The sequence below is a fragment of the Leuresthes tenuis genome, unplaced genomic scaffold, assembly GCF_036924035.1.
Source record: "Leuresthes tenuis unplaced genomic scaffold, fLeuTen1.0.hap1 SCAF_4, whole genome shotgun sequence".
Lineage (NCBI taxonomy): Eukaryota > Metazoa > Chordata > Actinopteri > Atheriniformes > Atherinopsidae > Leuresthes > Leuresthes tenuis.
The window spans coordinates 27,826,549-27,841,751 of NW_027325358.1; the positions used below are offsets into that span (position 1 = coordinate 27,826,549).

Sequence of the window (15,203 nt, forward strand, 5' to 3'; positions counted from 1 at the left end):
AATCAAAACTGTTTCCGGTGCGAGGAACGAATCAAAACTGTTTCCTGTCCTGCTGACTGAGCTTATGCAGCTGCCGCCTGCCATGTGGCGAGAGAGGGTACTGCATGGAAATGAATCATTTCTGTTTCCTGTCGTGCTGACTGAGTTTATGCAGCAGCCGCCTGTCATATGGGGAGGAAGGGTGCTGCGTGAAAACGAACGAATCACTCACTGAGACTACTCGTTACTCCCGAGTCATATAAAAGATTAGTTAATATCGAACGAATCGTTCGCGACCGACACATCACTACTTCCTACCCATCTCTGCTTAGAGATTCATGCGCGTTACGGTAAATAATAGCAGGAGATGACATGTATAAAAACCTAGTGAAATGGCTGCTACTGAATGATCATCCTCTCGTCCAAAAATGTCGAGGGTCTGGGAGCATTTCACCCTCGAAACCCAGAAAAAAAAAGATTACCTGCAAGTTTTATAAAGCCGGGAAGCATGTCTGTCATGCATGAACATTTGAAGAGGAAGCACGTTTGAGCTCTGGGGGTCTCACCATGGTATTTAGATATTTAGCTTGTTAGCGTAGCCTGCTAGCTAAATAAGCAGAGTTGTCTTGGATTTTAACATTAAAGTGCAACATTAAAATTGTATTATTCCACTTCACAGTCCAAAGTTACAACCACGCTGTATTCTTTTTTACTTGTTTACTTTTTGGTGTTAATTTGACTGTTGGTGCATTACTTCTTCTTAGTATTTTCAGTTAATGTTAAAAGACAAGATATAATATGGCTTGAATGTATCCTTTTTCAGTTTTGGATTGTTTTAATTAGTAATTAACCAATTAATCGTTTCAATAATCGATGACTAGTCGACTATCAAAATAGTAGTTAGTTGCAGCCCTAGTTTAAACTTTTTGGTTTTTCAGAAAATGCCTTTTTTTCTCTCTGTATAATGTAGCTCAAAGCTTCACATCCTGTGTACAGAACAATGTAAAGGGAAAAAAAGAAACCATGAATCTGTTCACAAGAATGTATGGCATTAAAGCTGTAAGTTGTGTAGTTGAAATTCAAACTGTATATTTAACATTTTTGTTAAGGCCAGCTGACCAGATGCGCCTGATGACGTTCTCTCAGTGGTTTGAGCTGCTTAAAAATGTCTTTGAAAATTTCATTCTCTTCCTGCAGAGAATCAAGGTGAGTGAAAACTCTCTGTTACAGTTTCAAGAACCAATCAAACATCAGTCTGGACCAGATAGCCTTTTTTTATTTGGATTCAAGATAGCTGTTGAGGTAGACACTGTGCAAACCCATGCTTATTTTTTCAATGAAATATGTTCTGTTTTTCTTTTTACCTGCAAGGCCACTTTGAATGTAATCAGAAATGTGGCTGTAGAGGTTCTTCACTCAAATCAGAAGAACCGGCTCCTGGCAGAGGCCAACTTAGGGGCGTCAGGCCAACAGGCCTCCCAGGACCCATTGTTCCTGCAAGGGGAGGCTGAGTTAGCTTACCTCACCCACGAGGGTCTGTTCATCAGTGATGCATTGACTGAGGCCCAACAGCAACACCAGCAGCAGGCAGGACTGGTGTTCCAGGATCAAAATTCTACAGTGGGCTCCATGATCCTGCTGAACCTGGTGGAAAATGCAGCCAGCGACCCAGCCCCTGGGATCACAGTGATTTCTGCCAGCAGAGAGCAGAGCTTCATGTATGTCACTCAGAAATGTCCTCCTTTTTCTTTTCCCTCTTTTATTTTTCTATTAAAACAGGAAAAGGCGTAAGACTTTGAGGAAATCTAGACCAACTGTTTAATTGAGTTTCTGGTATGATACCACTGGCTGCTGTAGAGAATGTAAAATTGACGTTCAAACCATTTTAAAAATGCCATCCATCCATTATCTATCCGGGGGTCGGGTCGCGGGGGCAGCAGCTTTAAGAGAGAAACCCAGACGTCCTGTCCCTGGACACTTCCTCAAACTCTTCCGAGGGGACCCCGAGGCATTCCCAGGCCAGCCGAGAGACATAGCCTCTCCAACGTGTTCTGGGTCTTCCCCAGGGTCTCCTCCCAGTGGGACGTGCCTGGAACACCTCACCAGTGAGGCGTCCAGGGGACATCCTAACCCAGATGCCAGAGCCACCTCATCTGACTCCTCTCAATTCGGAGAAGCAGCGGTTCTACTCCGAGCCCCTCCCGGATGACTCGACCTTCTCATCCTATCTCTAAGGGAGAGCCCAGACACCCAGCGGAGGAAACCCATTTCGGCCGTTTGTATTCGCGATCTCGTTCTTTCGGTCACTACCCACAACTCCTGACCATAGGTGAGGATGGGAACATAGATTGACCAGTAAATAGAGAGCTTCGCCTTCTGGCTCAGTTCCTTTTTCACAATGACGGGTCGGTGCAGTGTCCGCAGTGTCGGTGCAGACGCTGCACCGATCCGCCCGTCAATCTCACGCTCCATTCGTCCCTCACTCGTGAACAAGACCCCGAGATACTTGAACTCCTCCACTTGGGGAAGGATCTTATTTCCGACTCGGAGAGAGCATTCCACCCTTTTCCAGCACCATAGTCTGAGATTTGAAGGTGCTGATTCTCATCCCAGCCCACACTCGACTGCGAATCGCTCCAGTGAGAGCTGAAGGTCACGACCCGACGATGTTAACAGAACCACATCATCTGCAAAAAGCAGAGACCCGATTCTGAGGTCGCCAAATAGGACACCCGCAACTGCGCCCAGAAATTCTGTCCATAAAAGTTACGAACAGAATCGGTGACAAAGGCCAGCCCTGACGGAGTCCAACCCTCATCGGAAACGTATTCGACTTACTGCCGGCAATGCGGACCAAACTCTGACACCGGTCATACAAAGACCAAACGGCCCCTATAAACGCTTTCTCCAAGTCCACAAAACACATGTAGACCGGTTGGGCGAACTCCCATGCACCCTCCAGGATCCTGCCGAGGGTATAGAGCTGTTCCACGGCCAGGACGAAAAACCACACTGCACCTCCTGAATCCGAGATTCGACTATCCGACGGATCCGCCTCTCCAGTACCCCCGAATAGACCTTACCAGGGAGGCTGATCTCCCAGTCAAGAGGCACTGTCCCTGATGTCCACGCGATGCTGCAGGGGCATGTCAGCCAAGACAGCCCTACAACATCCAGAGCCCGAGAAACTCAAGACGGACCTCATCCACCCCTGGGGCCCTGCCGCCGAGGAGCTTTTTGACCACCTCGGCAACCTCAGCCCCAGAAATGGGAGACCCCGTCTCCGAGCGCGCGTCGGTAAGATTGAGGAGGTCCTCAAAGTATTTCCCCCACCAACTCACAACGTCCCTAGTTGAGGTCAGCAAAGCTCCGTCCCCACCATACACAGTGTTGACTGTGAGCCCCCTCACCCCCGAGACCCCGGATGGTGGACCAGAATCTCCTCGAGGCCGTCCGGAAGTCGTTCTCCATGGTCTCACCTAACTCCTCCCAGGCGCGAGTTTTCGCCTCAGCAACAGCCGAGGCCGCAACCCGCTTGGCCTGTCGGTACCCATCAGCTGCTTCCAAAGTCTCACTGGCCAAGAAGGCCCGATAGGACTCCTTCTTCAGCTTGACGGCTTCCCTCACCACTGGTGTCCACCAGCGGGTTCGGGGGTTGCGCCACGACAGGCACCGACCACCTTACGACTGCAGCTCCGGTCAGCCGTCTCGACAATGGAGGCACGGAACATGGCCCATTCGGACTCAATGTCCCCCACCTCCCCCGGGATATGGTTGAAACTCAGCCGGAAGTGAGAGTTAAAGCTCCTCCTGACGGGGGATTCTGACAAACAAAAAGTCAGGACCGGTCCCCCCACCCAAAGGTGGAGGAAGGCTACCCTCTCGTCCACTGGGGTAAACCCCAATGTACAGGCACACAGCCGGGGGACAATAAGTATGCCCACACCTGCTCTGCGCCTCTCACCACGGGCAACTCCAGAGTGAAACGGAGTCCAAACCCTCTCAAGAGGACTGGTTCCAGAGCCTAAGCCGTGCGTCGAGGTGAGTCCGACTATGTCTAGCCGGAACCGCTCAGCCTCACGCACCAGCTTTGGCTCCTTCCCCAACAGAGAGGTGTGACATTCCACGTCCCGAGAGCTAGCTTCAGTTGCAGAGGATCAGACCGCCAAGGCCTCCGCCTTCAGCTGCTACCCAGCTCACATTGCACCCAACCCCCTTGGCCCCTCCCACGAGTGTTGAGCCCATCGGAAGGGGGACCCACATCATGTGTTCGTGTGCTCCATGGCCACAGACCCGGCCACCAGGCTCTTGCTGCCGGGCCCCACCCCCGGGCCTGGCTCCAGGGGGTTGCCCCGGTGACCCACATCCGGGCAAGGGATGACGCTGTCCAAATTTATTTTTCATCATAAGGGGTCTTTTGAGCTGTTCTTTGTCTGGTCCCTCATCTAGGATCTGTTTGCCTTGGGTGACCCTACCAGGGGCTTGAAGCCCCGGGCAACATAGCTCCAAGACTCATTGGGGCACGCAAACTCCCCCACCACGATAAGGTGACAGCTCATGGGCATTTTAATTTCAGGTCTGTAACAAATGTTTATGATGTCAAGTCCTCGCTGATCTCAAATTTTGAGTGAGGTCTAAAGTGTACTCCATCATCTTGAAATATGGGCTCCCTGTAAAACACATTACAACTGTTTTTCTTTTGACCTTATACAGAAGAAAACAATGTCTATCAAATATGTTATTCAATCATATATTATGTGCTGAAGATTCTGTGCACAAGGTTTTATGTTTAATTCTCTGTTAATATGTGTAGCAAAGTATTTAGAATATATAAAATGGAAAATTTAATTTATAAAGACCGATTTGTTTGCTGATAAATTCAAATACATTCTATAGGCTTCATTAACATTCAAACGAACTTATAACCTGTTTTTAGAAAAGTGCATATAATGTATATGAGGGCAGAATACAGTGGAATAAAGTGTAAGTTAAATAATTTTTATGAACGACATTTTTTTTGTTAAATGTCATACAATCTACAGTTAGGCCACCTGTTGCTGTGGTGCATTAGGATAAATCTAAAAGTAATTTTGGCTTTATAGTAGGGATGCTCTGTAAAATATTGAATCATTTGGTCCGCTATGCACAGGACAATACACCCTTATGGACCGCAGGTTTTCTGATTTGCAATTAATTTTGCGCTGGTGCTTTACAGGCCACTGTGTGCGCCTGTCCTGGCAGGTGAGAAGCCCTCCCTGCGAGACGCGACTTAAAGCCCAATCACTGTTGTGCCTCCACCCACACACCCCCTGTCAGTCACACTGTTGTAACTGGAGGCGAAAAAAAAAAAAAAAAAGAGGCATGGCCAGCACTAGCGAAGGAGTTGAGAGCAGTGGTGGACTAGCCATCAGGAGCACCAGGACATTTCCCAATGGCCTGGCTGCCGAACTGGCTCCCTCGGCGATTGTCGGTGGGACGTCTAGAGAGGGCGGAGTAATGTTCCGTTAGTTAGACTAATTTACATTGCAGCGCGCATTGAGAGGGCGGCTTTTGTGCAACTAATGTTGCGTTCAAGTTGTACACGAATGTTGGAATTTCTGAGCTCCGAGTCAGAATTTTAATTTTGCCATTTGAAAGTTGTGTTTATAAACTGTTAAATTGAATGAAAAGTGTTATATTATTCAGTACACCAATGATACTAGTATGTTTCCAGTTTTTGCTGAAAAAAAATTGTTTCATAACGCTCAAAACACATATCGAAAATTAACCGAAACCGATGTCCGGGCTGTGCTGTTGCACCCTTACTTGATAGCTATGTGACGCCTAGAATTCCTCATGTAAGATGAAGCTCTTTTCAGTCATTTCTGAACAGGGTGTGTTTCTGTTCAGGACTGGTGAGAACATGATGCCTACTGACATGGAGCTGAACCGTGTGATCAACAAAATCCAGGAGCTGCTCTACACGGCTTCTGATGTCAGCCACGACCGATGTGTCAAAGTCCTCACAGCCAGAGCCAAGGTGTTGTGGATACGACTGAGCTTTGACTTTCTTTTAAAAAATATAGAATTTTGTCGAAGGGAAGAGTGTTTATGTCATTTTAATGTACAAAGATGAGTGTCGAATGATGGTTTGATTTGATGCCGTTAAAACTTCCGTCAAGTCAAATTTATTTGTATAGCACATTTCATGTACATAACAATTCAAAGTGCTTTACATAAAATAAAAGCATTGCAGCGGGGAGTGGAAGAAGCATTAAAAATACATAAAAGAATATGAAAACAAAGGAAAAAAAATTAAAATGAAATTAGAATTATTACAAAAACAAGCAACAGTCTAGATAAGTTAAAAGATAACATGCAGATTTCATTCATAGACATATGAGAAAAGAAATTATTTTAACTTCGATTTAAAAAATGTCTACATTTGGTGAAAGCTTAATCTCCACTGGCAGTTTGTTCCACTTGTTTGCAGCATAACAGCTAAATGCTGCTTCTCCATGTTTAGTCTGGACTCTGGACTGGACTAATTGACCTGAGTCATTGGATCTAAGAGCTCTGCTAGGTGTATATTCTCTGAACATATCACAGATGTATTTTGGGTCTAAACCATTCTGGGATTTGTAAACCATCAGTAGGCTTTTAAAATCTATTCAGTGACTGACCGGAAGCCAGAATAAAAATCTTAAAACTGGTGTGATATGTTCAGATCTGGTTGAAACTCTAGCAGCAGTGTTCTTGATGAGCTGCAGATGTTTAATGCTGTTTTTGGGAAGTCCAGTTAAAAGACCATTACAATAATTGAGTCTACTGGAGATGAATGCATGGATGAGTTTCTCCTGGTCTTTTTGGGAGAGAAGACTTTTAATTCTGTTGATGTTTCTGAGTTTGTAAAAAGTTGCCTTGGTGACAGCTTTGATGTGGCTGCTGAAAGTCAGGTCTGAGTCTGTCAACACTCCAAGGTTACAAACTTGGTCAGTGATTGTAAGGGCCCAAGTCTCAAAATATTTACAAATGCTGACCCTCTTCTCTTTGCTACCAAACAGACTGATCTCAGTTTTATCTTCATTTAATTGTAAAAAATTCTCTCTCATCCAGGTGTTTATTTCCTCCAGACACTGACACAGTACGTCTGCTGGGCTGCAATCGTCTGGTGACAGAGACACATAAAGTTGTGTATAGTCTGCATGACTGTGATAATTTATGTTAAAGTTCTGTAATATCTCACTCAAAGGGAGCATATACAAGTTACACAGAAGAGGTCCAAGAATTGACCCCTGGGGGACTCCACAAGTCATGGCCACTCGCTCAGATTCATAGCTGCCAATTATAACAAAATAACTCCGGCCTTCTAAGTAAGACCTGACCCAGTTATGAACTGCTCCAGAAAGTCCAACCCAGTTTTCCAGCCTGTGGAACAGGATTCTGTGATCTACAGTATCAAACGCAGTGCTGAGATCCAACAGCACCAGGACTTAAACATAACCACAATCAGTATTCAACCTAATGCCATTTAACACTTTGACCAGAGCTGTTTCAGTGCTGTGATGACGTCGGAAGCCTGATTGAAAGTTATCAAGATTTCCACTTTCATTCAGAAAGTCGTTGAGCTGGTTAAATACAACCTTCTCAATAATCTTGGATATAAAACAGAGGTTAGAGACAGGTCTGTAGTTGTTTGTCATTGAGGTGTTGAGAGTTCTCTTCTTTAGGAGTGGCTTAATGCCAGCTGTCTCCGTCCGTGTTCACCTCTGACAGGATGGCTCTCTGGAGCGTCTGAACTCGGCGGAGTTCGTGTCTCTCTCGCAGGCAGTGGAGGGTTTTGTTCGGAACACACAGGATTTGTGCGGCAGGCGAAGTGTCTCCCTGAGGGGATCGCTGCAGACCCAGGCCAACCGCTTCGTCCATCGCTTCCACGAAGAACGAAAGACCAAACTCAGGTAGCCTCCTGCTCAGATGTGAAGTGCTGTAGTATACATGCCTGCATTTTCAGCTTTAAATAGTGCTCTAATATGTGTCTATTTTTGGCAACAGATGGTGGGTCAAAGGAATGAATATAGAAACAGCCTCAGGGTGCTCAGTAATATTAACCTGTTTCCCTTGGCTTTCATTTGTGATGAGATGCTGTGTTTATTGCATAAAAATTGTTTACTTACATCAATGATGTACTGTATATGATACTTGATTTAAAGCATTGTTTGTTAATGTTCATGTATGTCAAATGAGGAAAATGTTGAGTAAGAGAAACAAGCACCTCCTAAATCTTTTGTAATGTTGAATTTTACTGTAACTTCTTCAATATCTTTGCTTTTGACTAAACCAATGGCCAAATTGTGAAATGTGGCTACTGGTGGTGTTTGTGTGCCCTAAGGCTTTGGTTGGTTTGTGTTCCTGCAGCCTCCTCCTGGATAATGAGCGCTGGAAGCAGGCAGAGGTTCCAGCAGAATTTCAGGATCTGGTTAACTCCATCGCTGATGGCAGAATATCACTACCAGAGCGCAAAACCTCAGGTATTCCTGAGCAATAATTTATTGGCTTTTTTTTTCTTTTCAAGCATACATATTACATACTCTTCAACCTGTTGTATCAGGAAACATATTGTGAGAATGTTGTAAACAGGGTTTGTATGGTCATGAAACCTGGAAACCTGGAAAAGTTATGGAAATTTTCAATTTCCATAACTTTCTAAGTTAATGGAAATTTAACTTCCATTAACTTCCATTCAATTTATTGAAAAATAAAATCCTATGTAAAGTTTTGGAAAAGTCATTGAAATATTGTGCGGATAATATTTAGAATGTGTAAAATAGGCCTATTTAAAAAAATAAATATAGTGTGACTAAAATTGAAATTCACCCGCAAGTGCAACATCGCGCTATATCGGTGATGCGACGGTTCACGTGACGCAAAACAAGCAGAGTGTGTACTGCATTCCGCGCTCAACTTCTGTGACAAAATGACTGAAATGATAGAAGTGCCAACATGCCAGGGAAATGTTTTAACAATCAGTGGCTTTTTAAGAAGAAATTCCAACTGTGGCTACAGAAAGACCCATACCAGATACGGGCAAAATGCGGATTTTGCTTGAAGTTCTTCAATGTGAGCGACATGAGAGAAGCGGCCCTGCTGAGCCACATGCTTTAAGGCATACTCATTATTGTTTTCCTGTTTCTCTTTATTATTATTATTCCAACTTCTTAGTTCTTCCGTACGTTTTTTTTTTTTTTTTTAACCTGAACTAGTCCTGCATACTTTAACCGATTTCAACCATTTTGGTATTAAAACGTTCAGCTCCTTCAGGAGATTTATGCTATGACTTTTAGTGACTCCTCTTTCCAACCTAACAACTTCCTCAGATTTTCAGCTTGAGACACCATTCAAACTTTAAACGGGTCACAAGACATTCAGCTATTACAAAATGGTTCAGCCTTTTCAAATGTTTAGCCAGATTTATGCTATGACTTTTGGTGTTTATAACTTTTATACATTTTAAACTATTTAACTTTCATTCAAATTTTCCCGTCATTCAAATGAATGGGAAATGCTTTCAATTCTTCCTCCTCTTTCAAACTTAACTACTTCAGCATACGTTCAGCTAGAGAGACCATTCAAACTTCAAAATGTTCACAAGACATTCAGCTATTACCAGCTATTACCAAATGATTCAGCTTTTTTTAAATATTAAGCCAATTTTGAACTATGACAGTTTTAAAAACAGGAACATTTTTGCTCCTTCTTGATTTTTATGAATGATCAGCCAGCAGAGTGACACATTGATCATTTCCAGCTTTTTATGATATTCAAACAAATTCCTCTAACTTTCATACAGTTTAACTTACAGAAACAAATTATACCTTAAAATGTAGGAAACGTTGTCCTCTTTCAGCCAATGTAACTACTAAAGAGCTCATATTTACAGAATTTCAGCGATGAGCCTTGAAGCGAGAGAAACCTTTCAAATGATCTCACTAACTCCAATGGAAAGTTTGGTTTGACACCAGACAATTGTGTTCAACACGCTGCGAGCTCTAATATGAACTTTCTTCCCACAGGTCCAGATGACAGAAAACCTACAGAGTTTCTGCTTGTCAACGGGCATAAATATGCTGTTGTTGGGTAGGTTTCCTCCAACAAAGAGGAATGAAACACACAAATGCAAAAGGCTTTTTTAATCCAGTTGCTAGTTTTGTCATGTTTGGTAATTTGTTGTTAAAATTGGAATGTATATAATGCATAATGAAGTCGGTGTCCTGTGGAAAGATATTTTGTGATTTGTTTTGAGAGTCTCTTCTTTGTTTCTTCAGGACGGTTCTGTTGCTGATCCGGATCTTTCTGGAATACTGTCAGTGTGTGAACGACATCCCGTCCATTGCCACGGACATGCTGACACGTCTGTCAGACCTCCTCAAGGTAAGACACCCCATCAGATCTCTGTCAGCTTAGAAACACTGCTGCGCTTATTAAGTACCAGACATGAAACTCTTTAATTTGAAAAGTTGGTACTTGAAACTGAATGGAAAAACAGATTGTAGCCAAAAAAGCATGTTTCATAAGATTCAGTAATTCACACTTGATTACTTGTGATGCCTTTGTCAGGTCAGTGAATAATTTCTGCCGTGTCGCTACAGCACTTCAACTCTCGCAGCTGCCAGTTGGTTCTGGGAGCCGGAGCTCTGCAGGTCGTCGGCCTCAAGACCATCACTACTAAAAACCTGGGTACACACCAGCAGCTGCACTCAGCTTCTACTGAGGATGAGGGTGTCACTACACTTGTTGACTCATTCTGAATTGAAAGATAATTGACAGGCTTTTTCCCTTGTGCGTGTGTGTGTGTATAGCGTTAGCTTCCCGCTGTCTGCAGCTGGTGGTTCACTACATTCCCATCATTAGAGCTCATTTTGAGACCAAACTGCAGCCCAAACAGTTCAGCGTTCTCAGACACTTTGACCACATCACTAAGGTAACATGCATTAACACAAACTTAAATGATAAAGAAATAATTGAATAAATGACATGAATAAAAATGAACTTCACTAAAATAAATCTTTACCTCAACATTCTGTGTCATATGTCGCATTAAAAAATTCAATCAAAATTCCCAGCCAGTGTAAAGTTGTTTGGCTAAGGCTGTTTGTTGTTTTGCAGGATTACAACGATCACATAGCAGAGATTTCAGCTAAGCTGGTGGCCATCATGGACAGTTTGTTTGAGAAGGTTTTATCAAAGGTAAGATCAGAATTGGTACTTCTAAAACTTCTTGCTGACTGTTGCAACTCTAAATTTAAAAAAAAGGCATTATCTTACTAAATTACTTTGAATGACTGTGCTTAGATTTTTTTTATTAATGTGAAAAATCTAACTTCTGACAAAGTTGGGTCACTTGAGCCTCCCCAGCAGGAGGTTTGATACGATTTGTCCAAAAAGGCCACTAGATTTGATGCTTTTCATTGAAAATGTAAAAATATGCTAAAAGCCGTCAATAGGACTACGAGATTATGTTGGTATAAACAATATTGCTTGTAAATACCCTAACTTTATGTGAAGATACCGACAAGCTTTATTTTAAAGCCTATTTACATAATCTAGGTACAGATCACTTACAGCTTTGCAGCAGTTGTGCTTCAGGCCCTGCTTGTTAGAAAGAAGGTCATCAGTCGATTTCCGGTCTGGTTTTGTTTTCTGATTTTTTTATTTGTTTTTTTATTATTTTTTTTTTATATATACTGTTCCTAAAGTCGTCTGTCTTTCTTGTCACACATCACTGAGCGTGAAACACCCAGCACGTCCTCACCTCTTAAGTTTCTGTCCCTACTTGGACCGCTGTCTTCAGAAACCCACGACTAGGGACGAAGAGCAAACTGCAAACCTTCCTGTCCAAAAATGCTCTGTACTCCATAAAGACTGCCAGCAACACAGTTCTCCTTCTAATACATCCCAGACCTTGTTGTGCCTGTTACTGGATAACCAATGGGATATATATTTCATCTGAGTATTGATTTTGGCCCATGTGATGCAGTTGTGCAGTAGTCACTTGATGTAAACTATGATGTTTTTTCTTCAGTATGAAGTGAAGGCTCCAATGCCATCAGCCTGTTTCAGAAATGTCTGTAAGCAGATGGCAAAGATGCATGAAGCTATCTATGAGCTTTTACCTGAAGAACAGACGCAGGTGAGCCTCTGCACGCTCAGTCAGCATTCAACCAAAATGCTTGATAATTTAGTGTCTGTGAACTATCCTTCAGAAACAGTCCACACTTTGGTATTTACAGATTGAACTGTTTTCCTGCACAGATGCTGTTTCTGAGGATCAATGGCAGTTTTAAAATGCACCTCAAAAGGCAGCTGGCTCGACTTGGTGTCATTAATGATGGCGGACCGCAGCATGGGTAACTGCAAAGCACACACACATGCACACTCACACACACAAACTACTTGTCAGGACATAATGTAAGCTTACTTCTCACCTTCAAGTTCAACAAAAACCTCACCCGTCTGTGTCTTCCTGAGCTCCTTTACACTAACATGCCCAGCTGTACCCTTAGGTCCTCCTCCATCATCCATCTTACGCTCCTCTGGAACTCTCTGCCACAGGACATAAAATGTTCACAATCCTTCACCTCCTTCAAATCATTCCCTTTATCCTGACTTTACTGTTGCACTTTATTGATGTTTTATTTTATTATGTTTTTACTATTTTGACTCTTTACTGTTTATTGATTTTTATCTTGTCTTTTTGTAAGGTGGCCTCGAGTGTCCTGAGAGGCACCTATAAATAAAATTATTATTATTATTATTAAGCAGGTATCTGTGATGGACTTTGTTTTTCTTTTGTGAAGTCATTAAAAAAAAACATAAAAGAAAGGAAATCGATTTGTAAATGCTAGCAAAAGAAGCTTATTCTTTTGGCTCCATGATTAAAAAGTAGCCACACAGGGACAATCTGAACTCAGCATAAGAAACAGACATGATATACTGACAGAACCAAGCTCCCATTCACCAGTTTTTGAAGCATCTTCATGATTTAAAAGTGGAAACTGTTGCTGTTTGCAGACTGGTTGTTGTGGATGTTGCTTTCTACGTGGAGAACATCCAGGTGCTGAAGAGCCTCGAGCAACTCAACCTGAACATGGCTGAAATCTGGGAGCAGAAGAGGTGATGGACGACAAAGTCTGAACGTCCAGATTGACCAACTGACTCACCCTTGTGATCTGAAGTCGGGGGCGACAGTGGCTGGCTGAGGATGGAGGAGGACTGCAGGGACCAAAAACACAAAACTGGGAGAAGAGCAGCAGCATGCTGGAACTTCTGCTGTTTCAAAGACTTAAGAGATACACAAAGCCTCTTTAAACTTGCTGCCACCTAATCTCACTGTGTGCAATTCAACAGAAATACTAGTAAATTATTGGACAGTTTTAGTGGGATGATGAGGAACGGTGGGGTAATTTATTTTTCTGTCTTCTTGCAAACATTCTATACTGTGGTGGACTTTTCCTCCAGTAGGCTGTGATTTGAAGGGATTTTCTTACCTTTTTATATTTAAAATAAGCATCTTTTCTGGATTTGTTGTGTTGAAGGAATCCTCTTTCTTTACATCAAAATCCAGACTGAAGGCACCACATCCTCATTTACCAAAGTGAACTGGCTCCTATTTGGGGATTTCTGCTGTTTAATAATGCATCATGTCTAGCTGACTGATATTCACGCAGAGTTGTTGTGAGGATCAACAAGCGAAGGGGAAATATTATATTTTGAAGCTAATTTTGTTCCTGTTAAAGAGTGTGGGGAGTTTGGCAGCTGACTGTGGGGCATGAGAAGTAGCTGTCTACTACACTTCACCTTCTGCTGTAGTTGTATTAACTGTTGTTTTCTTCTGAGAAGGAAACCGAGCAGAAAGCAGAAAGATAGCTTCACTTCTATCTTGAAGTCATCACGTTGAGAATCAAACATCCCTGTTTCCCATAATTTCCACATATAAGCAGTCTTGTTTCAATGCATGATGATAAAAGAGGCAGGTGAAAACCAAGTCAGAAACATGCTCTGAGCTGTTTGTACCGTTTATCACCGGCAGATGATGAAATGGTTTATTTAACTTTTTTAAAATCCCAGGTTCTTGTTCATTGCAGTCAGTGTCCCAGAAGAGAAGTTTTAGCCCGAAAGCAATTTTTTTTTCAGACGAGCCTGAGAAAGTGCATCGAGTTACAGAAGCTGGTGTATTGATGTCGTGACTTGGCTCTGTGAGTGGGGTTGTAAACAGACTGCTGGTGCTAACTGCTCTCTGTGGATGTCTACAAATCAGACCATTTCTAAGACATGCCTCTCTTTTTCTGTGCTGCTTATATTAGTTCCCCTGCAGTTATAATCTAACAAATCATAATATTTCAGGCATCAGCCCAGTCTTGGGGAGTAAAGTATTTACAGCAATCAACTCACTGGGGCACCAGAATGCAGTTTCGAAGTTCTCATTTCTTCTAAAATCAGATGTCAGCTCTGAGTTCTGACAAAACAAAAGGAAACATCTGCCACTTACCGTGTGAAGCATTTGATTCCCAAAGACCTAAGATTACTGGATTTCCTCATAACACCCAGATTTTCTTGTGTACAATCAAAGTTTAAGAGGAAAAGGGCTGCTTGCTTTTGTCAAGATGTCCTGTTGCCATGAAAAAAAAATATTTGATCACTCTGAGATAATCATGTGAAACTTTGGGTAAGTTGATGACTGTATTGTCCATCTCTAATACAGAGCTGTAAGGGTGACCGTACGGTTGGACAGTTTAAAGTCAGTTGAACATGATGTGACAGCACCTGTCTACTGCAAGAGACTCCAGCTGAGAACAGAAAGTGTTAAGTCTCATCACTGTCTGCTTCAGAAGTGCCTACCTTTGATCTGCTGTCCGAGATGACAACATTCGAGTTCTCCACTGCAGTGTGCCTACCATACCACTGTGTGTGTGTCTGTGTACATGTGTGAACGAATGCGTGGGGCAGCATGGATGAGTGTACAAAAGATGTTGAATCCTACAAACCTGCTGTGAATAAAACTGGATAAAACACCTCGTCAATCTGGTGAACATTTTTAGCTTCCGGGTAACTATGACTGTTGGATTAGTGTATCAGAGATCAGTGTAGAGTGAATATCAGCAGCCACTCAGGTGACAAATGTCTAGCTCAGTTTTCTTCTGGTTTGACCTAAAAAAAACCTGGACTGCACATGCTGAAACTGTTGTCTA

At 42.8% G+C, this 15,203-nt stretch overlaps 1 protein-coding gene across 3 annotated transcripts in view; it reads left to right on the forward strand.

Moving 5' to 3' along the window:
- vps54 (VPS54 subunit of GARP complex) overlaps nt 1–15,020 on the forward strand; it is a 32,537-nt gene extending 17,517 nt beyond the window's left edge. For all 3 annotated transcript variants that reach the window (XM_072383524.1, XM_072383525.1, XM_072383526.1), the window contains 13 exons: nt 1,089–1,185; nt 1,351–1,697; nt 5,869–5,998; nt 7,735–7,916; nt 8,374–8,486; nt 10,029–10,092; nt 10,281–10,386; nt 10,605–10,692; nt 10,815–10,936; nt 11,122–11,202; nt 12,038–12,145; nt 12,268–12,362; nt 13,027–15,020. In XM_072383524.1, coding sequence (XP_072239625.1) covers nt 1,089–1,185; nt 1,351–1,697; nt 5,869–5,998; nt 7,735–7,916; nt 8,374–8,486; nt 10,029–10,092; nt 10,281–10,386; nt 10,605–10,692; nt 10,815–10,936; nt 11,122–11,202; nt 12,038–12,145; nt 12,268–12,362; nt 13,027–13,132 — 1,639 coding nt within the window. In that variant the 3' untranslated portion in view covers nt 13,133–15,020. The remainder of the gene's footprint in view (nt 1–1,088; nt 1,186–1,350; nt 1,698–5,868; nt 5,999–7,734; nt 7,917–8,373; nt 8,487–10,028; nt 10,093–10,280; nt 10,387–10,604; nt 10,693–10,814; nt 10,937–11,121; nt 11,203–12,037; nt 12,146–12,267; nt 12,363–13,026) is intronic.
- Nucleotides 15,021–15,203: the final 183 nt, after the last annotated feature.